The 24,592-nt window shown below is 42.9% G+C and overlaps 1 protein-coding gene across 4 annotated transcripts in view; it reads left to right on the forward strand.

The window, feature by feature from the left end:
* ACAP2 (ArfGAP with coiled-coil, ankyrin repeat and PH domains 2) overlaps positions 1–24,592 on the forward strand; it is a 121,001-nt gene that overhangs the window by 16,174 nt on the left and 80,235 nt on the right. For all 4 annotated transcript variants that reach the window (XM_077826195.1, XM_077826192.1, XM_077826194.1 and 1 more), the window contains exons 2-6: positions 13,869–13,926; positions 15,776–15,895; positions 18,644–18,697; positions 21,425–21,483; positions 22,956–23,139. In XM_077826195.1, coding sequence (XP_077682321.1) covers positions 13,869–13,926; positions 15,776–15,895; positions 18,644–18,697; positions 21,425–21,483; positions 22,956–23,139 — 475 coding nt within the window. The remainder of the gene's footprint in view (positions 1–13,868; positions 13,927–15,775; positions 15,896–18,643; positions 18,698–21,424; positions 21,484–22,955; positions 23,140–24,592) is intronic.

Raw genomic sequence — 24,592 nt, forward strand, 5'->3', positions numbered from 1 at the left:
ATTTGGCTAGCTCTGCTTTCCTTGTGTACCGAGGTTCTATCTCTTCTTTCTAAGGAAATTATCTCCTAAATTTGAGATGCGTTATTCCTGTAAAATTATGACTCAACGTTATATGTTGAGTATCACCTTGAGGCCTCAGACAGGTGGCACCCATTGTGTTAGGCGCTGTACAAACATGCAGTGACTGACAGCTCCCGCCTCCCAAACCCTATAGTCTAAAACAAGACATAACACCTGAGTGAGGCAAGGAGATTGGAGTAACAAATTGGCCAGCCTTCCTGCATCAACTAGAGGGTGAGGTAACTATCGTCACTTTCATTTTGTTCTTTCAAAAAAAAAAAGACAATTAAGCCAGACCTTAAGTTTTTTTTCCCATCATCTCCCCTACTGCTCCTGCCATCCGTCTGAGGCCATTCAGGGAGATTGACTCTAACCACACTGCACCACACTCGGTGGGTGGCTGCAGAGGAGAGAGTGATGTTCTTGAGTCTGCATTACAGAGTGAACATAAGATTGGCCAGACTGGGTCAGACCAAAGGTCCATCCAGCACAGTGTCCTGTCTACCAACAGTGGCCAATGCCAGGTGCACCAGAGGGAGTGAACAGAACAGGTAATGATCAGGTGATCTCTCTCTCTCGCCATCCATCTCCACCCTCTGACAAACAGAGGCTAGGGACACCATTCCTTACCCATCTTGGCCAATAGCCATTAATGGACTTAACCTCCATGAATTTATCCAGTTCTCTTTTAAACCCTGTTATAGTCTTAGCCCTCACAACGTCCTCAGGCAAGGAGTTCCACAGGTTGACTGTGTGCTGAGTGAAGAAGAGCTTCCTTTTATTTGTTTTAAACCTGCTACCCATTAATTTCATTTGGTGGCTCCTAGTTCTTATATTATGGGAACAAGTAAATAACTTTTCCTTTTTCACTTTCTCCACACCATTCATGATTTTACATACCTGTATCATATCCCCCCTTAGTCTCCTCTTTTCCAAACTGAAAAGTCCTCGTCTCTCTAATCTCTCCTCATATGGGGGCTGTTCCAAACCCCTAATCATTTTAGTTGCCCTTCTCTGAACCTTTCCTAATGCCAGTATATCTCTTTTGAGATGAGGGGACCACATCTGTATGCAGTATTCAAGATGTGGGCGTACCATGGATTTATATAAGGGAAATAAGATATTCTCCATTGTCAAAGTCAGTTTCATTACTCTCAAAATTAGTCAGACCACTCTGCTTATTAGCAAAGCGCTTTGCAATGCACTCAGATATGTGAGCCTCCTGCAAAAGCTCAAGCTAACTTATTTAAACCGATAAGGGAAAGCCAATTTAACATAAGAGACAAGAGGAAGCAGAAACTGACAAATATACATACATATCTTATTTGCATACTAACGTTTACCAATCTCCTAGCTCAGTAGGAGCTCTAAGTTAATTAGTTTGAAGACCCATTGTCTCACACTCCTTAATGTTTCTCTTCCTGACAACTATATTTCAACAAACCCTTCAAGGAGCATTTCTTTAATAAATTATAATTTCAATATAATTCTTTCTATTTTCACAGTCCCTTCTTTTGGTCAAGCTACACAATGGCCAACAATTACTGGGTTCCACATATCAATCGTTCTTTCTCTTTGTTCATCTGTGATACTTAAAATCATCACATTAGCACTCTGGTTTGGGGCAGCTATCAGAATCATAGAATATCAGAGTTGGAAGGGACCTCTAGAGGTCATCTAGTCCAACCTCCTGCCCAGAGCAGGACCAATCCCCAACTAAATCATCCCAGCCAGGGCTTTGTCAAGCCTGACCTTAAAAACTTCTAAGGAAGGAGATTCCACCACTTCCCTAGGTAACACATTCCAGTGTTTCATCACCCTCGTAGTGAAAAACTTTTTCCTAATATCCAACCTAAATCTCCCCCACTGCAACTTGAGACCATTACTCCTTGTCCTGTCATCTGCTATCGCTGAGAATAGTCTAGATCCATCCTCTTTGGATCCACCTTTCAGGTAGTTAAAAGCAGCTATCAAATCCCCCCTCGTTCTTCTTTTCCGTAGACTAAACAATCCCAGTTCCCTCAGCCTCTCCTCATAAGTCATGTGTTCCAGACCCCTAATAATTTTTGTTGCCCTTCGCTGGACTCTCTCCAATTTCTCCACATCCTTCTTGTAGTGTGGGGCTCAAAAGTGGACACAGTACTCCAGATGAGGCCTCACCAATGTCGAATAGAGGGGAGCGATCACGTCCCTCGACCTGCTGGCAATGCCCCTACTTATACACCCCAAAATGCCATTGGCCTTCTTGGCAACAAGGGCACACTGTGTAGCATACCTGACACAATTTTGGATACAAAAGGAAAGTAACTGAAAACATACAAAAATTATTAGGATTCCAAACAGGAGAGTTAGGGCTCCCTGAAACAACCAGTTTCCTATGTCAGAGAAATTGAAAAGGTTACTTAGCCACTTCCATAAAGAACTTGGCTCTTCGTGGGGAAGATATGCGATTTGTTCTAAGTGGCTAGCATGAGCTATTACCTCATTGGTGTTGTCTGGTATATACACACAGCAGTCTTTTCCAATGAGAGCACAAGTTCCTCCTTTTGCCGCCAGCACTATGTCCAATGCCTGACGGTTTTGGAGGGCCATTTTGCCCCTGTTTCTTTGGCCAGGGCTCTTAAACTTTCTCTGGTTTCATTTGCCATTATTTCAACTACTGCTTGTAACCTTAAGAGCCTTTTTGCATGGTGTATTACTCCCCCTAATGGTATGAAGGAACCGCCAATGGCCTCTTCCCAGGTTAAGGGGCTTATGTTATTTACACACCACTGGGCATCTGTTAAGTCCCTTTTTCGCCTGAAATTGCAGAGGTGTTCTCAAGGGAAGGTTCCTAGTACTCGGAATTGTGGGAAGAGACGGGTGGGATAACAGATTCCTGACCAATTAGCTGGTAGTGCGGTATAAGCTCTGGTCCCACACACCCAGTGATAGCCTATTAAGGCTGAGAAGGGTTGGTTGCACCCATTTGTCATATAGATGTTTGCAAAGGAGGAGTAATATCCCCCAAAGGGTACAGGGTAATTCTCCTTACGAGGAGTGGTGTTATTTGCATGACATTGAAAGATTGTATTGTTTTCACTAAGGTTACTGTAGGGGGAATATGAGATTGATTTCTCTGTTTGATTCCAGGTTGAGAAAAAATTCATATCTCCGTACTCGGCCCGCCACTTTTTAGTTTTGTTTGAATAATCCCATACACCATTGGCCACAATATGCTGAAGGCAATGACTTTTCCCCAGATCCAGCCCTGTCCTATTACACACCCGACACCACACCCGACACCAATGACCTTTTCCCTCCACCACACTTATCCATTTAGATGCATTTATTCCCACCGCTTCCCAAGTGTTATTGCTGTTCCATATTTTGTTAAATGGACGAGGCCCTCCAGTGAGGTCTGGGGACTTGAGTGGGATAGCCAGGACAGGAACACCAGTTTGAGAGTGGACTGGGATGTGGCTGCACAGACCCAGCAATTAGAAATATTAAGGGTCTGAGTTATCCACACCTGCTGCTGGATAAAAGAATTGTCATCATGGTCTCCCCAGACCGTAAGGCACCAGCAGCCAAGGAACAGGCAGAGGCGCACGTTGGAGGCAAGGCTCTTCTGGTTCTGACAATCTCAACTGAGGAAACCGCAGTCATGGTTTTACGCCCACCAGGCAGTAGGCGCTAGGCTCGCAACTGCTTTTTTTTGTTCATCGTCTGCTTCTGGCAACCCTTACGAGAGCGTAGATTGTAAGGTATTGCAGACTGTTTCTCTGCGTCGTCTTCTGGAGTCAAAATTGACTCTGCGTTGTCCTGAGGTGATGAGTGGTTCTCTGGGGATGGTGCCTTCTTACAGTGTGAAGCATGTATCCACGCTGCGATGCCAGATAGTTTGACTGCTGTCTGTGTAGTAAGCAGTACCTGATGAGGACCCTTCCACCGGGGCTCCAAGGCGTGCTTTTGATGATGGCGCCGTACGTAGACCCAATCGCCTGGCTCGAGGTTGTGGCAAGCGTTGGAGGTGGGTTATGTGGGCCAGGCGGCTCGAACCTGTGAATGGAAGTGACTTACAGCTTGCATTAGTCCATTGCAATACTGAAGGAGCGCACTGTGAGTCAAGTTAAAATCTGGAACAGGAGTAATGGTAGTCATAGCTCACATAGGGCGTCCCATAATAATTTCAAAGGGACTTAATTTATGCCTTTGGGATGGAGTGGATCTCATGTCCATAGGGGCTAATTGTAAGGCTACCGGCCAGCTTAATCCTGTAGTCAGAAATTTTAGCAAGCTTATTCTTAAGTACACTAGTTCGTCTTTCAACTGCACCTGCACTCTGTGGGTGGTAGGGACAGTGCCACAGGTGTTTGATATGCAGTATACAGTCCAGGTGTTGAACAAGTTGTCCAGTAAAATGTGTACCCCAATCACTGGACAGAGTAGCAGGAATTCCCTTGGCAGGCATACTATGATTTAACAAACATTTGGCAACAGACAGTGAGTCAGCTTGGCGACGAGGAAAGGCTTCAATCCAGCTAGAGAATAAACATACCATAACCAATATAAATTCATATTGTTGACACTTAGGCATTTGTACAAAATCAAGTTGCCAATGCAAGAATGGTGCTTGAGGCAGGCCCCGGAACCCATGGGCCACTTTTACAGGTTTACCAATATTATGGCTTTGGCAAATGGTACAGGCTGCACAGTGGCGGGCTGCAAAAGAGCTAAAATGGGGGGCCCACCATCCTGTCTTAGTTACAGCAGAGACCATCCCCTCCTTTCCGACATACAAAACACCGTGTAGCAGGGTGGCGAGAGACAGGTAGAATGAAAAGGGGGCTACAAAGGCACCAGTAGGCAAGTGCCAAAGAGAATCGAGATGTAGAGAGCAACCTTGGGCAACCCAGGATTCTTTGTCGGTTTCTGGGGCACAGTCTTGGAGCACGATGAGGTCAGTGAGGGACGGCGGCAGTATAGAAACAGAAAGGGAACCTAGAAATGCATCTGGGGACGGTTCTGTGGCAGCAGCATGTTTAGCAGAGGTGTCAGCAAATGCGTTACCCTTAGCAACATCAGTATCCGCCATTGAGTGGCCAGGGCACTTAACAATAGCTAGGGCAGACGGAAGAAAAACTACATACAGAAGGGCAGCGATGTAGGGCTCATTTTTAATAGGGGTACTGGCAGAGGTAAGGAAACCCTGAGTTTGCCAGAGGGTACCAAAGTCATGTACAACCCCAAAAGCGTAGCGGGAGTCAGTGTAAATGGTGGCGGAGCATCCCTCCGCCGAAAAGCAGGCACGGTTAAGAGCAACTAATTCAGCGACTTGTGCTGAGGTTACAGAAGGTAAAGGCTCAGCTTCCTGGGTTTCAGAGAATGAAACTACAGCGTATCCTGCAAGGAGACAACCTTGGCCTTCTCGAAAACAGGAACCATCAGTAAATAAAACAAGGTCAGAGTTAGGGAGAGGGACATCAGAAAGGTCAGAGTGCGGGATGGTAACAGCAGAGACAGTTGCAAGGCAATCATGGGGATCACCGTCATTAGACAAAGGAAGGAGAGTGGCAGAGTTTAACTGAGAACAACGCTTTATGGTGATATATGAAGCTGATAGTAGTAAAAGTTCGTACCTGGTTAGGCGGGCAGAGGAGAGGTGGCCTGTGTTATGTTGTAGCAGGAGAGTTTCTACAGAGTGAGGGACCAGGAGGGTAAGAGGAGAGCGGAGAACAAGGGAATCAGACATTTCAACTAGGCGCGCTGCGGCAGCCACAGCACGCAGGCGGGGGGGGGTAAGCCTTGGGCAACAGGGTCTCAAGTGTCAGAGAAATAAGCCACTGGGCGGTTCTTTTCCCCGTGCGTCTGAGTGAGAACTCCAAGTGCACACCCAGATTGTTCGTGGCAGAAAAGGGTAAAAGGCTTAGAATAGTCAGGCAGCCCTAAGGCGGGGGCAGAAACCAAACCCTGTTTGAGGGAAACAAAGGCAGAATTGGCTTCAGGGGGCCACGGCATGGGGTCAGGCACAGAGAATCGAGTGAGTTCCTGGAGAGGTTTTGCAAGGGAGGCATATTGGAATCCACTGTCTGCAAAATCCAGCCATGCCTAAAAACTTCTGGACCTGGCGTGCGGAGCGGGGTCGGGGAAAGCTAAGGATAGCTTGGATGCGGGTGGGAGAAAGTTCATGGGAACCCTGGGAGAGGAGAAAACCAAGGTATGTGACAGAAGCTTGACAGAGTTGTAGTTTAGAGCGAGAAGCTTTGTGACTCTTATTTGCTAGGGCAGTAAGGAGCACTAAATAGTCAGTTTCAGAGGCAGACAGTGAAGGGGAACAGAGGAGTAGATCATCTACATATTGGACTAGTGTGGACCTGGATGGGAAAACAAGGTCAGCAAGGTCTCGGGCTAATGCTTGGGAAAAATATGACGGGCTTTCAGTATACCCCTGGGGCAGTGTGGTCCACGTGTACTGTTGCTCCTTGTAAGAAAAGGCAAACAGGAACTGGGAGTCGGTGAACCGGGACAGAAAAGAAAGCAGAGCACAAATCAACAACAGTAAAATGAGTTGCATCTGGTGGGATAGAAGCCAGAATCGTCGCTGGGTTAGGGACAATGGGAAAGGCAGGTATGACAATGCGGTTAATGGCCCGAAGATCCTGAACAAACCGCACGATTTACCATCAGCTTTTCAAACTGGGAGGATAGGGGCTAGAGCAGGGGATGATAATGCCTTGTTCCCGCAGGGCGGTCAAGACTGGAGCAATTCCAGCCTATGCTTCGGGGTTTAAAGGGTATTGAGACAGGCGAGGCAGAGGTTTGGAGGAATCAACAATAATGCAGACGGGGTCAGTATGTAAACGGCCCACTTCAGATGGGTGGGTTGGCCACAGAGGATGGGACCTGTGAAATTAGGTGTTCAAGGGATGGGACCAATGGGTAGCAGGGGACCGCAGTGGAAAGGGGAGTTTCAGACAATAGGGAGACTACAGAATCACTCAGAGAGGACTGGGGGATTTGTAAGTAGACACCATCCGGGGAACAGTAGATGGTACAGCCAAGTTTACATAACAGGTCCCGACCCGAAAGGTTCACCGGAGTGGAATCCGAGAGGAGGAATGCATGGTCCGCGGAAAGGGGACCAACCTGGACTGGTAGAGGTTTTGAAAGGGGATAAGGGGTTGGGACTCCCATAATGCCCACAGCGGATATGGTTTTTTCGGAGCGGGGAACCTCGGGCAAGTCGACAGTACGAACTGCAGAGAGCGAAACTCCCGTATCAACAAGGAAAGGGAGAGAAAGATCATTAATAGTCAAAACACATTCACCCGTGGGAGTGAGAGGTAGTAAAGGAGCTAAAATTTCCTGAGGTTCCCTGGTGTTCTGTCATTGCTGTGGGACACAGTAAGTCTGGGGACTGTCGGGCTGTGCCGACGGGGGGTCTAGCTGGTTGTTTACAGAGCTATTAGGCCGGCACGGACACTCGTTTTTCCAATGTCCGGGTTGTTTACAGTAATTACAAACACCCCCAAAACCCGAAAATCCAGTTCCGCGGCCCCTCCCGTGACCATGTCCACCCCCCCCCCGGTACTGTTTACCTTGCCCTGAATAATGCTGTATTTGCAGGGCCATTAACTTTTGGGCAGATTGTTCCTCCTTTCCCTTTAGAGTGCGATGGCAGTGTTCTGCCACTGATTGCAATCTATCCATGGTTTCAGTTTCCTACCCAACACTTACTTGCTTCAGCATACTGCCAGTAGCAGGTAGGAGGCCATTAACAAACGCATGAGCCAGGGCGCACTTCCCATTTTCACTCGGTTGCTGTATACCAGAATGTTGCAGAAAAACATCAGTCCGTTGGGTGCGACAGTCACCCGGACTTTCTCCCTGTCGCTGTTTACAGTAATGTATGGCTGTCCAGTTTGTTTTTGGAGTCCATACTCGAGGGATGGCCTCATGTAGGTTTTTAGCTCGGTCTTTACACTTTTTCCGGTGTTCAGCGTCAGGACCGGTGTCTGGTAAAGTTGAATGGCGCTCACTGATGGGCCAGTTGGCTGCTGTGAGCCATTTTTCGTGCTCGCTAGGGGTTACAAGTAGCTTGCACAGCTGCAGGAGGTCTGCCTCAGATGGTTCATAGGTGTCGCACGCTAATAAAAATTCCTCTGCAAATGTGGTAGGATTTTCCAGGGGCTTTGGAAAGCCTTTTATAATTGAAAGGAGCTCTGTACGAGTCCAGGGTTCATAGCTCCAAGTGGAACCCTCTTGTTGGCCCCCAGTATGCAGGATTCGGAGGGGAGCCTGGATAGGTTTAGAGCCAGAGCATAAGCGTTGGGCCCAATCAGTGTCCAAGCTGTCTTCGTATGTATGGGGGAAAAATAGAGGAGTCAGGCAGACTGGAGGATTTCAGGGGAACGGGGGGTTTTTCTTTACGGGTCTGAGTGGTACCGGAGGAATGGGCCTGAACAGTATTGGACGATCTGGACTGGTCTGAACTGGAGACCCCTGGGAGTTGTTGTGACCGCCTATTGATCCGATGCAAGGATGCCAGGCCAATTAATGCATCTTCCTCATCGTCATCCCCAGAATTTAACAAGGGGTTTTCTTCGTCCTTTCCCACAATGAGATGGGAGTATGAAGGGGGATGGGATCGATCCTGGTTTTCTCAGAGAACTGGATAAAGGGGAGCACTCGGTCTGGCAGCGAGAGGGGAGGCTTCTAATAAAGCTTTTAACTTATCATTTGAATCTTTGAGAGAGGCAAGTTTTGATTCTGTCCACCTATAATTTGCCTTTTCCCACCACTGCATGAAAATCAACCTCTCCTTTTGCCAATTTAGTTTGGCCGAGTTTGTTGTTTAAGATGTCTACTCGGTCTTTGTCCCAAGATCCTAACAGTGGCCACTGAATTTTGGGATTCTCCTGAGTTAGCCTAGACCATTTTTCCAGTAATTTACAGGAGTCCGGACCCTTCCTAAAATACATAAAATGAGCCGGTGTTCCTTTAGGGAACTGTCCCGACTTAGACGTCTGGTAACCCATACAGGAGGACTTTACACACCAATCACACAAGAAGGAAAGTCGGGTTCGTCAGAGCGATGCCTGGTGCAACGCACAAAAGGAGCCCACAGGCTACTGCCTCAGTCGCCCTTGCTTTCACACCGAGGGTTTTACCCAAGGTGTGGTGCGGCTGCGATTGTGCAGATTTCACTCACTCAGACCGTGGGGACAGAAACCCTTTGGTCAGCCGATCACCAGATGGAGATGGTGCCCAGACTCAAACACACCACAGGGAGGACAGATAGACACAGAGACAAGACAGTCCTCAGTCCGGACAAAACACAGAAATAATTACCTGACCAGATTCCTGATGTCAGATCCCAGGATCCCTACCAGAACAGAGTGGGAACCAACAGGTTCGATGGTGTAGACTTCACTGTGGTCATGCACCCTTTCGTTCTGGTGGAGGACCGCTTGGGCCAGGTGCCGGCTTGCCACGGCCGTCCTAAGAATGGTCAGGAGTCACACGGCCCCAGTGAAGATGGTTGCCATCTCGGTGGAACCTCCAAATTGTCAAAGTCAGATTCAAGACTCTCAAAATTAGTCAGACCACTTTGTTTATTAGCAAAGCGCTTTGCCAATGCACCTAGATATGTGAGCCTCCTGCAAAAGCTCAAGCTAACTTATTTAAACAGATAAGGGAAAGCCAATTTAACATAAGAGACAAGAGGAAGCAGAAACTGACAAATATACATACATATCTTATTTGCATACTAACGTTTACCAATCTCCTAGCTCAGTAGGAGCTCTAAGTTAATTAGTTTGAAGACCCATTGTCTCACACTCCTTAATGTTTCTCTTCCTGACAACTATATTTCAACTTTCACACCATCTTATTCTCTATCCCTTTTTTTAATGATTCCTAACATCCCGTTTGCTTTTTTGACTGCTGCTGCATGCTGCTTGGACGTCTTCAGAGAACTATCCACGATGACTCCAAGATCTCTTTCCTGATTAGTTGTAGCTAAATAAGCCCCCATCATGTTGTATGTACAATTGGGGTTATTTTTTCCAATGTACATTACTTTACGTTTATCCACATTAAATTTCATTTGCCATTTTGTTGCCCCAATCACTTAGTTTTGTGAGATCTTTTTGAAGTTCTTCACAGTCTGCTTTGGTCTTAACTATCTTGAGCAGTGCAAGAGAAGAGGTAACTCATTTGCACCAGACATCATGCTCTCTTCAACTGCTGCTCTGGTTTTGTTTTGCCTGCTTGGGTTTGACTAGCTCAGGAGGGTATAAAAGTTTCATGTTGCATGAGTGAGAATCAAGGCAGTAGAGTTGTTCCCTTAGTCCTCGTGGCAAACCAGTCTGTTAGAGACTACAGTGGCTCAAAGCCCTAACCCCACATCCTGCTTCTTCCTGGAAATTCACTCACTAATGGACAAGCATTCCTGGTACTCAACTTTTGGTCTTGTTTTATGACTACTTCCCGTGTTAGAGTTTTGACTAAGTATGGGGTTTAGGTCTGAATTAGTTTTTATGAGGTTTAAATGATCCCTGCCCCAGATGCCTTATAGTGTAGAAAATGTGCGTGCTTTAGTTTGCATCGCCTCCCTTCTGGCAACTAAAAAGAGAAAACAAATTTTTTTGTTAGTATAACAGTCTGAGATGAGCTGTTCTCAGTGTGTTCTCCGATATGGCAATAATTCATTCTTTTCAAGTAGCTTGAAAATTCATTGATACACTGCTACTACTACATTCCTTGTGCAGGAAGGACAGCCCATTCATTGTCTGTCCTAATATTAACGCGTTGTGGGTCTGATCTTGCAAAACACACATGCATGAATGTAATTTCACTCAGATAAGTAATGTTAGGAGTGTGTTTTCAGGATGGCACCCTCACCTGGCAAATGTACTGAAGAATTAATTCATTCTTTTTTTTTTTTTTAATTTGCTATCTAAACATCTAAGTACCTATTCAGTTCTTCCTTTCTGTTTGACCCTAATCCCAGCTCTCCTTTGAAAAACAAGTACCTACTGTAGAGACCAGATGAAAATGAATCCCTTATGAGCAGGAGGTGGAAGGGAGTGATCAATGACTCTGTCATACCTGAAATCCTGCATGTTCTGGTGCTGGAGAACACATTTTTTAGATTTAGAGAGAGTAGTGCTATAGATGTACCACATCCTGTGATGTGTTGAGAGCCTCCCATTGAAGCCACTGAGGGTAATCAGCAACACCTTACAGAACTGGACTCTAATAAACTTGCCAGGGTTTAGGATTTCTAGCTCTGTATTTCTTGGTCTCTGTGAACAAATGTGAATTGGAGGAAGAGCTACCAAAATTTGTAAGGAAAATGGAAAATTCCAGTCTACTAAAACGGAGCAAAAGGCTGGATCTTTAGGTGTTAAGTGAAATCATAGAACGCTGTGTAAATGTAGGTGAAGAGGGGGTGAGACCAGGATGGTAGATTGTTGTGTAGCTTGAGAGCTATATTGCCATAAGACAAGCACTGGTGCCTGACTTTGTCATAGATGAATAACTGAACAAAAACATTTGACTTTATCTTGCTGAGGATTACAGCAGAAAATGGTGCAGTGTAGGCTTATCGTTCTGAGAAGAGCAAGATTGAGAGAAGGAAGATGCTGGGTTTATACCAGAGAAAGTAAATGAGCAGATTTTCATGATGCAGCATTTATTGCTAGAAGTGGAAGGATTCAAAGTCCCAAGCATTAGACTGAGCAATTCTAATATGGTAATAAACTTTTTGCAAACCTCCCTTAATCTATAAAGCAGTTCTCAGTGCTGCATGTTTCAAGTACCAGTGATCTTTTTCTAAATTAAATTTTAAACCTCTCAAAGGGGAGGTGGGACCACCACATAAGCCACTCTGGTCATAAAGTAGGTTTTAGAAATGCCTTCTCCAAGCAGCTTGTGTTAGCTCACATAAATATGAAAGAAAAACAGAATCTGACTAGACTTGACACAAGACCTAAAAGTGTGTCATCTGGTATTTTACTACAAAGACAGATACATTATTGTGTACATTGGAGGAGATGGTATGATGGGATATCATGGTTTTGGTAATTAAATATTCATGGTAAATAGGCCCAATGGCCTGTGATGGGATATTAGATGGGGTGGGATCTGAGTTACCCAGGAAAGAATTTTCTGTAATATCTGGCTGGTGAATCTTGCCCATATGCTCAGGGTTTAGTTGATCGCCATATTTGGGGTCGGGAAGGAATTTTCCTCCAGGGCAGATTAGAAGAGGCCCTGGAGGTTTTTCACCTTCCTCTGTAGCACGGGGTACGGGTCACTTGCTGGAGGATCCTCTACTCCTTGAAGTCTTTAAACCACGATTTGAGGACTTCAGTAGCTCAGACATAGGTGAGAGGTTTTTTGTAGGAGTGGTGGGTGAAATTCTGTGGCCTGCGTTGTGCAGGAGGTCCGACTAGGTGGTCATATTGGTCCCTTCTGACCTAAATATCTATGAATCTATGAATTATGTGTGATTTTTTTCTGATTTTTCAGTCTAAATTTCACCTTTTTAAAAGCTCATCCTCTAATTGTTTGTTGAATGATGATACAGGGTGATTGGCACTGTCTGAGATGCATAATATAGACAGTCCCTGCCCCCCCAAAGAATTTAAGCTTCAATGTGTCACATGATTCCTCTCATCCTTTGGTGCTATCATCTTCAAATGTTTGTAGGCAGTTGTCATGTGTTCCCTTAGTCTAGTGGTTCCCACACTTTAACAACCTGTGAACCCCTTTCACTAAAATGTCGTCTCGTGAACCCCCTCCTGAAAATGAATATTTCCAGGGATTTTCTCCTTTACCTGAGTATAAATTATAAAAGCAGTGATTTTGGAAATATAAAATGTTGCTTTTATGACATGCTTATTACACACTACTATGATTACAGTATTTTTATTACATTATGAAAATAGCAGCACTCTTCCAAGATCTCACTTTCGTAGCTTGTATCACTTTAAATAAGCCTGTTATAAGACAAGGCTCCTATGTTTCATCAGTGGGTATCAGATGTGGAACAGCATGAAGGTATTTAAGAAGCCAACTCAGAGTTCCTCCTACACAAGCATTCAGGTCTTGAGCAGTCCAGGCAAACAATGCATGTTACACCCAAAGCTTAAACTTGTTCTTCATAATAATTTTAAAAACAATACCAGCTGCCTATTTATTTAATTTTAAAAACATCAAAAAAATATCCACCTCCCTTTCCATTTCTTATAAGTAGTCTTGAAGTTTAAATCTCCTCAGTGTGATAGATATGCTTGCTTTGATCTGCTTAGCTCTTGGAAGTCCAGGGGCTCCGGGCTGCTGGCCCCGTGCTACCTGGGGTTCCTAGGGACAGCTCTGTCCGCCATTAGAGAATTTTTTCCTGGGAAACCCCTGTAACATTTCGCAAACCTCCCAGGGGTTCATGAACCCCAATCTGGGAACCACTGCCTTAGTCATTGCTTAGCCAAGCTTATACATATGTAATATTTCTCATAAATCAATTCCACCAGCCCTTCTTCCCCAAACCAGCCAACTTGTCACTATTTTTCTGGTAATGTGGTGCACATTCAATTAGCAAGGGATTAAGCATGTCGCCTCCTTTGTGCTCCATTATAACCCATGCTAGTCTAAACTGTGTTCTTAAGCATTCAAGTCTGCATGAAACTGTGGACTCATGAAAGCTGTTAATATGAGCAACTGAGACCTCATGCTAAATCAAGAGAATTTTTAAAATAAAAGATGAAGTGTATTTTCTGTGTAAAGTCTTACTTTCCAATATATTGTTTTTAACTTTGCAGGGCTGCGTTAGAGGAAGTGGAAGGAGATGTGGCAGAATTAGAACTGAAACTTGAAAAGGTAAGATGCTTAAGTTGATTGTGTACACTTTGAAAACTTAAAAAAATTCAGATGAACAGGATCAAATAAACCTATTATTCTGCTTCTGATTCTCTGTGGCAACTGTTGCAGTGCTGATGTTCTGTTGCAATTAATGTTACGTTAGGATGTACCTGATACATTCAGCAGCACAGTCCTTCATTTTCTATGACCTGCTTTTTGTGTTAGGCACAGTCAAGGGGTTAAGTACTAAACCAGATTTGGGATAGTAGTCACAGCTATAGATAAGCAAAATTGTAAATTTTGCATATAATAAATGATTTCAGAAGCAATAGAACTAAGGTTAAAAGTATCAGATTGTTGCTAAATCTATTTAATAGACAAAAGGTGGGTTGTTGCTGGAAACAAGAGGAACTTTCTACAAGGTCACTCAGCACTACTGTATCTCTGCTGTTGTCTTGAAGTGCAAGTTACCCATTTGAATTCCGGTGCTCGTCGTCACTAAGCATTTTGCAATTACATGTATTTTAAAAATAAATTGACTCCTCTTGGCCATCATGTCACCTTTAACTGATTCTACTTTTACTGAGTTTTTGTGCTATTTTAATGTGAACCTTGCAAACAAGTACATTTTTCTTTGCATTATTTTACTCTGTAACTTTTTTTTAAAATGCTCCCAGTACTTCCCCTTTCCACCTGACCAGGATGTTTCCATTCACTGCTTCTCTTGATCTTCCAGTTCTTTCATACAGTAATAGGATAGTGTTTATAAAAGTATAATAGGAGAAATTCTTTCCTCTTGCATGCATGGTGGGTAATATGCTCCTCTTTAAATCAGTTTCATATTGCTTCCTTCTGGTTTGTTACAAGTCTGAGATTCACACATAGTTGTAGATTAAACACAACTGGCTCTAATAATGATACTGCAAAAGTAAACTTTCTCTTTTTTTTAACCTTTATTGGAACTGTAGAAGTTCCAGCTGCAGTCAAATCAGAGAGAGCAAAAATCAATCAAGGTGATCTGAAAGCAACAACTAGGCATGAGGTGTAGAACTTTTGAGTTAATGGGACAGGAGAAAAATAATACTGTGTCCTTTTCATAGTTAAGAAACAGTCAAGGTGCATTACACAGTAATGAGTAAGTTACTGATATTTCACTGACTCTGTAAGTAAATGGAGCAGCCATTTTCCACAAAGCACAAGCTTACGTTCCACCTTGAAAATCAGAATGTTTCATTTAGAGTGCATACATGAATTAAGATGCTGGAGTTTTCACTATCAGAAACAGCATGATAGTGCAGTACTTCGATAAGACAATATTGGTAATAACCCAGCAATAAAATAGAATGACTAAATCCAAACTCCTTTGAGGAAGTGAAAGTGCTACCGCTGAACCATACTGATGGTGATGACTTGGAGTTGCCTTCTGTTTTTGAAGAAAGTGTGTGTGATCTCTGTTAACTGTAAGGGAATTTGTGCTTACTGATGGTGAGAAGAATAAACCTCTTAATGTCACAAGCACTCTAAACAGTCTCTTGGAATGCTGGTGAGATCAGTCTATAACAGCTTGCGGTTAAATATTTTCATACAGCTTAGGACAAAATTAAGCAACAATTTCTGAAATACTGAAGTCAAATCATTGGTTTCTAAAGTATTTGTTTTAGTTCAGGCTCTCTCCTATGCCTGGACTAAATCTGCTACAACAACTTGGCTTATCTAATGGGTCAAAATAACTACTGCACCTGTGTGTGATCGCTTGCTATGTACCTATAAAGGTTGTCTTTCACAGGAAATAACTTTGAAATTCTGTGTAACAAAGTAACTGAAATTTTTTTTATTTACTATGATCATTTTCCCCTCCTCCCTTTAGCTAGTAAAGCTTTGCATTGCGATGATCGATACTGGTAAAGCTTTTTGTGCTGCCAACAAGCACTTCATGAATGGAATTCGAGACCTTGCACAGTATTCCAATAAGGACGTAATAGTTGAGGTAAGTGTTTGAGGGTTAAATATTTAAAAGGTGGAAACATATAATAATTTAAGTGGGAGCAAGTGTTGGAGAAATCTTTCATTTACAGTATTACTCATTCTTGCTACTTCTATACAAACTTACTTAACCATCACTAGCACACCTGTCTTGATGAAGAGGCTTCATTCCAGGCCATGGCACAATCTCCTATTCAGTTTTGGGTTCTGACCTGCACTGGAGATTGGGTTGTGCCACACCCCTACAAAAAATATTCTGGGACAGGGTTCTCAAGTTGGGGGGTGCTGAACAGGCATGACGGTCACAATCACTGTGCCCCTTCCTATGTAGGGGGTTGGGTACTGGTATGGAAAAGCTAGAGAACCACTGGTCTAGGTTTGACTACAATAAACCACAAAATAGGTAGCATCAGTTTAGATCATGGGTCTGAGATAAAGCACTTTTTGTAAATAAAATACTCTCCTGGCCTACCTTTGCACTGCACTGGGCCCATTTCAGCAGAGGCATAACTTCAAATTCAAATGTTGTCTGGTACAGCTAAGTTCTTTAGTCTGGTAAACTGGTATAACTTGTCCTAGAAAATATACAAATTTTGTTCTATGGAATTCTGCATAAAATTCCTTTTAAGTGTGATTTTTCTCCCTTCGCCCCCTGAAATTTTGACTTGCTATTTCAACGAAGAGCTTGTCTACACATACAGCACGGCAGCGACACCATTGCAGCTCTGCTGCCGTAGCACTGCAGCGAAGGTGCTACTCTACCGATGGGAGAGCTTCTCTGGTTGGTCTGGTTAATCCACCTCCCCGAGAGGCAGTAGCTATGTTGGCCGGAGAAACTCTCCCTTCAACGTAGCATAAGAACATAAGAATGGCCATGCTGGGTCAGACCAAAGGCCCATCCAGCCCAGTACCCCATCTGCCGACAGTGGCCAATGACAGGTGCACCAGAGGGAGTGAACAGAACAGGTAATGATCAGGTGATCTCTCTCTCGCCATCCATCTCCACCCTCTGACAAACAGAGGCTAGGGACACCATTCCTTACCCATCCTGGCTAATAGCCATTGATGGACTTAACCTCCATGAATTTATCCAGTTCTCTTTTAAACCCTGTTATAGTCATAGCCTTTACAACCTCCTCAGGCAAGGAGTTCCACAGGTTGACTGTGCGCTGAGTGAAGAAGAGCTTCCTTTTATTTGTTTTAAACCTGCTACCCATTAATTTCATTTGGTGGCTCCTAGTTCTTATATTATGGGAACAAGTAAATAACTTTTCCTTATTCACTTTCTCCACACCACTCATGATTTTACATACCTGTATCATATCCCCCCTTAGTCTCCTCTTTTCCAAACTGAAAAGTCCTCGTCTCTCTAATCTCTCCTCATATGGGGGCTGTTCCAAACCCCTAATCATTTTAGTTGCCCTTCTCTGAACCTTTTCTAATGCCAGTATATCTTTTTTGAGATGAGACCACATCTGTATGCAGTATTCAAGATGTGGGTGTACCATGGATTTATATAAGGGCAGTAAGATATTCTCCGTCTTATTCTCTCTCCCTTTTTTAATGATTCCTAACATCCCGTTTGCTTTTTTTGACTGCCGCTGCACACTGCATGGACGTCTTCAGAGAACTATCCACGATGACTCCAAGAGATCTTTCTCCTGATTAGTTGTAGCTAAATTAGCCCCCATGTTGTGTGTATAGTTGGGGATTTTTTTTCCAATGTGCATTACTTTACATTTATCCACATTAAATTTCATTTGCCATTTTGTTGCCCAGTCACTTAGTTTTGTGAGATCTCTTTGAAGTTCTTCACAGTCTGCTTTGGTCTTAACTATCTTGAGCCGTTCAGTGTCGTCTTTGCCACCTCGCTGTTTACCGCTTTCTCCAGATCATTTATGAATAAGTTGAATAGGACTGGTCTAGGACTGACCCCTGGGGACACCACCAGTAGCGCTGTCTACACTGCAGGTTAGGACGGTATAACTCAGGAGTGTGGATTTTTTCACAGTCCTGAGCAACACAGTTATACTGACGTAAGTTTGTAGTGTAGACCTGGCCTACGTATTTTTCATTGAAAACTTGTGAAGATGTCGTGTGTGTGTATGTTTTCAATATGAAGTTTACATCTAACTGAAAAATTCTCATTTTTTGTTTGAAAATGATTTTACTGAAAAATGCACATAAAACAGCAAAGTTTTTTCCATGGAAAATCTGGATCATTTGTAATTAATGAAATTTGAAAATGTCTGAATTCCAAGTAGCTTTTTGTTTGCTAACCTCTGGATACAGTTGCTTGAAAAGGCCAAGGACCACTGCTTTATAACACTTTTCATGGAGACATTGTAAAGGATACAGAAGTTCACTTGAGATGTTGCTCTGTTGAACTATGCTGATTTGCAGCAGCTGGGGAATCATTCTTTTTTTGTTTGACAATAGTTGACCCCTTTCACACAGCAAGCCTCTGAGTGTGGACCTCCCCCCACTTATAAATTAAAAACACTTTTTATATATTTAACACCATTATAAATGTTGGAGGCAAAGCGGGGTTTGGGGTGGAGGTTGACAGCTCGTGACCCCTCACGTAATAACCTTGCGACCCCCGAGGGGTCCCGACCCCCAGTTTGAGAACCCTTGCTATACACTTTATGTTCTCAGTATAATGGAAAATCTATAGCCTTTTGAAGGTTTACTTTTTGTGTTCCATATCTGATGGGATTTACCTTTACCTATTTGTTTTCTTTCTTTACAGACGAGCTTGACAAAGTTTTCTGACAGCCTACAGGAAATGATCAATTATCACACAGTAAGTGTGGGTAATTGGAGGATGATTGTGACCACTTCACCTAAACAAACAGATTTTGCTAGCTAATGGTATATTATAATATTTATGGCCCTTAATTCTTAATGGATTTGAAATGTGTATGCCTTGATTGTGCTGATATTGCTGGAACTCAACTTTGCACCCTTTGATGCAGATCTGGAAACTGTGGGTTACTCCTCCCTTCTTAGCAGACTAATGGCAACAGAACCAATTTGTAGCCAGAGTTCTTTGCCAGACTGAGTCTTGCTTTCCCTCTCCATTGTTTGCTCAATGTTTCTGGCACAACAGAGATGATACAGCAGATGCAGTGTCTCTGTTCTTTGTGCAGCTTCCTTCTTTGGAGCTGTGACAGATCAGTCCAGAACAGAAAACAGAGAAAATGCCAAGTTTGAACACAGCAGTAGTTTGTACCATTGTGGACTCCATCTGGAAGCTCAAGTACAAGTAGAGAGGTTATTTTTTTCTATATTTGGCATGGTTACAACTGCTGCTGGAATATAGTGTCCAGTTCTTGTGTTCACAATTCATGAAGGATGTTAATAAATTAGAGAGAGCTCAGAGAAGAGCCACAAGAACGCTTGAAGGATTAGAAAATATGCTTTATAGTGATCTATTCAAGAGCTCAATCTGTTTAGTTTAACAAAGAGAAAGTTAAAGGGTGACCTGAACTCTATAAAAAACCCTACATGGGGAACAAATATTTAATGGGCATGTCAGTCTAGCACAGACAGGTATAATAGAATCTAGTGGCCGCAAGTTGAAGGTAGACAAATTCAGATTGGAAATAAGGCATACATTTTAACTATGAGGGTAATTAACCATTGGAACAACTTGCCAAGGGTTGTGGAGAATTCTCCATCATTAGTAGTTTCAAAATCAAGATTGGATCTTTTTTCTAAAAGATCTACCCTAAGAATTATTTTGGGGAAGTTCTATGGCCTGTGTTTGACAGGAGGTCAGACTAGATTACAGCATTTCTCAAATGCGGCCACTGTGCCCTCTTGTGGCCACAGCCTCCTGGGCTGTGACTGGAGGGTGAGGGGGGAAGCAGTGGCTCCTCCCTGGTGCTCCTGGATACACTGCCTTGGTGTTGATTGCTGGGGCCACTTGAGCCCTGTCCCCATCTGGAGACGCTTGGGGCACAATGGTGGAGGAGCAGGCAGCCATGGGTTCCCCACCTTCCCAGGGGCTGTGGGACTCAGGCTTTGGGGTTCAGCCCTGGGGTGGCGGGGCGGCAGGATCTGGCTCCGGCTTTGGGCTCTGTCCTCTGGCCACGAGGCTTTGGACCCAGCCCCCTGCTGTCTCACTGGCCCCAGCTGCCTCCCCTGATCACCCATCCAGGGCTTAATTTGTCCCCAGACTTGCCAGGGCTGAGTAAGTCTGCTGTGAATGTTAGTTAATATCACTTTTCACAACAGACTTACTAGCTAGCAATAAATAAATTTCGAGTTGGACATGTATGTGTGCATGTTTGTTTGTTCCTAATGCTAATTAAGTATTTTAGGAAAAGTGTGAGAGCAGCCACCAGCGAGGGTTGGTGGCTGCACTTTGTGGCCACCAAATTAGTTGTTCTGAGAGCCTTAGGACTAGATAGCACCCACCTCCTATCATACAGATTACTACTTCTCAGTCACCAAGAGAGGAGTGTACTTGGACAAGCACTCAAAGAAGAAATGGTTACCTTAGGGAAACTGTGGTTCTTAGAGATGTTGTCCATACATATTCTGCGACCTTTCCCCGCTGCTGCAGAGATTACTATCTGAATTGTGTACTGGCAAAGGAACTGAGATATTTGTGGTCACCCCACCTTTTATGCTTTTGGGTGAGGTGCCCCAACAACACTGTGCTGGCCAAATGGATTCAATCTTGAGTGCATGGGGCGCATGTGCACCAAGAATGAAATACATAGGGACAAGATGTCAAAGAGTCACAGTTGAGCTAAGTAATGGTTTGTCTAATTCACTATTTTTCGTTAACCTCTTGGAATGAGGTGTAATCATGCGGGCACATGAATGTTAGGTAGAATACTCCACTGAATGTGTGTTCTTATAGGTGCTCCACTACCTGCCCTCTTTTCCTCCCTGCTTCAAAGTTCCCTTGGTGGACTTCGTGGTAGAGAAGGAACTGAGGAAGGTTCGCCTGCTAAATCCTGTATAGTCTTGGTGCAGGGCATGAGGATGAATAGGGTGCATGCATGGGCCGAGCGGAGATTGATAGTGAAAATCTCCGATCAAAGGCACTTGGGGCATATGTGCACCTGAAATGGAGCTCCCATGGGGGACACATCTCAAAGAACTACAGTAACTTCACAAGGTGGGTAACTTCCTTCCCCAGCTTTATGCTTTAAACTTTCTCATATGCACATCATTGGGAACAAGTACAAGAGCAGCAGCCAGAGTTCGTCACTAGAGTAGCTTTAGCTTTTCTTTTATCTTGCTGCATAGTGGTATGCTGCGAAGACTTTTCAGGTGAAAGATGTTTTTAATTTTGAAATATGTCTAATTTTTTAAAAACAATTAGAATAATGAGAAATGCAGTTTAAATGCAAAATCTACTGTTAGACCTGGAGACTTCAGAGAGATGGCCTAAAGAGATCCAGGTCTTCGGCAGAATTAAAGGCTTTAGATGTTTTTTGGCCTAAAATTAAAGGACTCCAATATTTCCAAATCCTTTATTGAACGAAGTTTTTATGTTTTTTTCCTCTTTCAGACCCTATTTGACCAAACCCAAAGATCAATTAAAACACAGCTTCAGATGTTCGTTAAAGAGTAAGTTAATTTTCATTTCAAATAAATTCACCTTAATAAACTGCAAGGAAAAATATCTCCACTAAGACCAACTAGGAAGTGAAATCAGCTTCTAAGAGAGGTTGAAGATATTTGGAAATCGTCAAGCCATAGCTTGCATAGCACCTCTTAAACTTGCCAAAAATAACCCAACAGCCCAATAGGGGTTGGACTGGCATGGAGACATTTTCAGTCATTGTATTTTTTTAAATCATTGCTTTAAGTCATGCATTGAGTGTTTGTCAAACTAATCTGAAAATCTGTACTATTGCAACTTTAAAATACCATTTATAATGAATTCAATTATGGATGTTTTTTTAATGTCACTACTGGGATGGTATCTTATTTTAATTTTACGAAACTATAATGGGCAAAAAACAAAAGATTGAAAATAATGGCCCTGATCATGCAAACACTGAAACAGATATGTAACTTTACTCACCTGAGTAGTCCCATTGACTTCAGTGGAACTATCAATATGTTTAAAGTTAAGCATGAGCTGAAGTGTTTTCCATATGAGGAGCTTTTGTATTAAAATTTTCTCTTGTAGGCCCTCATCCTGCAAACAGTTAAGCAGCTCCTTAACTCTGCCCTGGAAGTAGTCTCAGTGACTTTGGTGGGACTGTGCTCACAGTGCATAAAATTAGTATGTGCATACGTTTTTGAAGGATTGGGGCCTTAGTGTCATAAAATCTTTCACTTTAAAACAGTACTTCAGAACTAACAGCAAAGATTCATATTTAAGCACCTAAGGTTGGGATGTCAAAAGCACCTAAGCCACTTAGAAGCACAAGTCCCGTTAACTTCAGACTGCAAACTGTAAAGGAATAGTATGACCTGGTTGAAGCATTTCAGCTTTCTTGACATTTTGAAGTTCAATACATCAGAAGGTAGTGCTGGTTTCAAACGTAGCATGGCCTGTTTCCTTACCAATTTTGTGTTTGAGTTTGTGGTGGTATCACAGTAGAGATGTTGAATGAGATCATGGATTGTCTTTTTCAGGGTAGATGAACATTTAATGTGAATCTCAGCAGAAAAAAACTGTTAAATCTGAAATTCTAGTAACAATTAGGAAACTATTTAAAGAAAATACAAAGCAACCCACCTTTTTTGTTTTAAATCAGATTTTTTTTAATCATGGTTATCATCTGCCCTGGGTTGGACTAGAGGAATATACCAGTGTCTACAAGATGTATTCTTTCAAATTATACTCCCTCACTTGTTCAGAAGAACAGAGCAGCCAGGACAGTCACACTTCCATCATTCTTGTGCTGTAACTTGCACCTGATCCAGATATTTAAGGTTGAAAAGGGAAATAATAAAAAGATCAAATATGATACCTGTAAATGGAACCATGTTAGAAAAGGTTTAAAATTTGGTATATTTTTAAATATTTCATGATCAACAAAATGAGCCTTCCAAGGATATTGCAATTCATCTCCCCTTTTGTTTAGAGATATTAGAAAATTTAAAGATGCAAAGAAGCAGTTTGAAAAAGTCAGTGAAGAAAAAGAAAATGCACTAGCAAAAAATGCTCAAGTTCAAAGAAATAAACAACATGAAGTAGAGGAGGCCACCAACATTCTCACTGCAACACGAAAATGCTTTCGGCACATAGCTCTGGATTATGTTCTTCAGGTAAGTGTAGTTTTTCAAGAACAATGTGTTACTCCTGGGGGTGTTCTGCACCAAAAACTAAAAATTCTGCACACAATATTTTAAAATCTACAAATTTTATTGTCAAAATAACACTGCATAATCACACCAGTTTAAATTATTTTGGTAATTTATGTCAAAATACCTGTCAGCAAGTGTGTGTGTGTAACAATACAGACACACACACACACAATCTCCCCCCCCCCTTCCCCCCCCCACCCCGGGAGTAGGGAGTTAAAGAAACCCCTATGACAACTCAGTTCCTGTTTCTCTCTAATGCCGTGACAGGTCTGTATCGATCCATGGATGGATACAGACCCTGTGGTCATCAGCAGGGATTGAATCTGAAACCTTCAGCACCAAGGATTAAATTAATTCCTGTCCAGAGGCCCTGCACAAGATCTATGATCTCTGGACCACTTTACAATTAGAACTGAGGCTGCACCTGCAGGCTAGACACTGTACAGGTGCAATAAAAACATTCCCTGTCCCGAAGAACTAGTATAAGAGAAAAAATAAAGGTTTATTCGGTAAATGAGAAGTGTAACATAACAAAGAACAGCACAAGCCGTACTCACAGCATTCCAGCTGCCTAATCATTATCAAGGCTTTTTTTGTTGGCATTATGTCAGAGGAGAGGTTTCAGAAGATGCTTAAGTGAACATAAGTGGTTCATAAGGGTCAATATAGGGGTGAATTTAGTTCCTACCATGTGAGATAAAGGAGTACAGTAGAGTTACAAACACCAGGGTTATGAACTGACCAGTCAACCACATACCTCATTTGGAACCTGGAAGGATGCAGTCAGGCATCAAAGACCCACCCCTGTCCCCCCACCAAAATAAAGCAAGGCAAGGAAACTGTGCTTGTTTCCTTTAAGATGGTTAAAAGCAGAATTTTTCTTCATAGTAAAGTTTCAAAGCTGTATTAAGTAAATGTCCAGTTGTAAACTTTGAAAGAACAACCATAACATTTTGTTTAGAATTACCAACATTTGAGTTATGAACACGTCCATTCCTGAGGTGTTCGTAACTGTGAGGTTCTACTGTAACTTAGCTGTCCGTAGCAGGCTCTTACTATTTTGGTACAGGCTTAGGAGAAATGATCACATGCATTCAGCCATTTTTGCACATTCTATATTGGAATTCATGTGCCTTTTGGAGTTCGTCTATTCTTGTGTACACTACAGTCCACTTAATAAAACTGCATTTATGGTGAAGGAAACTCCCAAATTTTCCATGTAATCCGCCATGCAAACAATTCAAGTTATAGATGGACCTTTCTGCTTACAATGAAGCTTTCTTCTTGAGGAAAAAATGACTTCACTATGAAAGGACTCTACTGGAGTGTCTCTGTGGTCATATTTACTTGGATTTAATTTGTATTTCAATATTTCTCTGAGTTCCCTTTTATTTTTTTATCCAGGAAAGTCTTT

This window comes from Eretmochelys imbricata, chromosome 9 (assembly GCF_965152235.1).
Source record: "Eretmochelys imbricata isolate rEreImb1 chromosome 9, rEreImb1.hap1, whole genome shotgun sequence".
In the NCBI taxonomy this organism is placed as follows: Eukaryota; Metazoa; Chordata; order Testudines; family Cheloniidae; genus Eretmochelys; species Eretmochelys imbricata.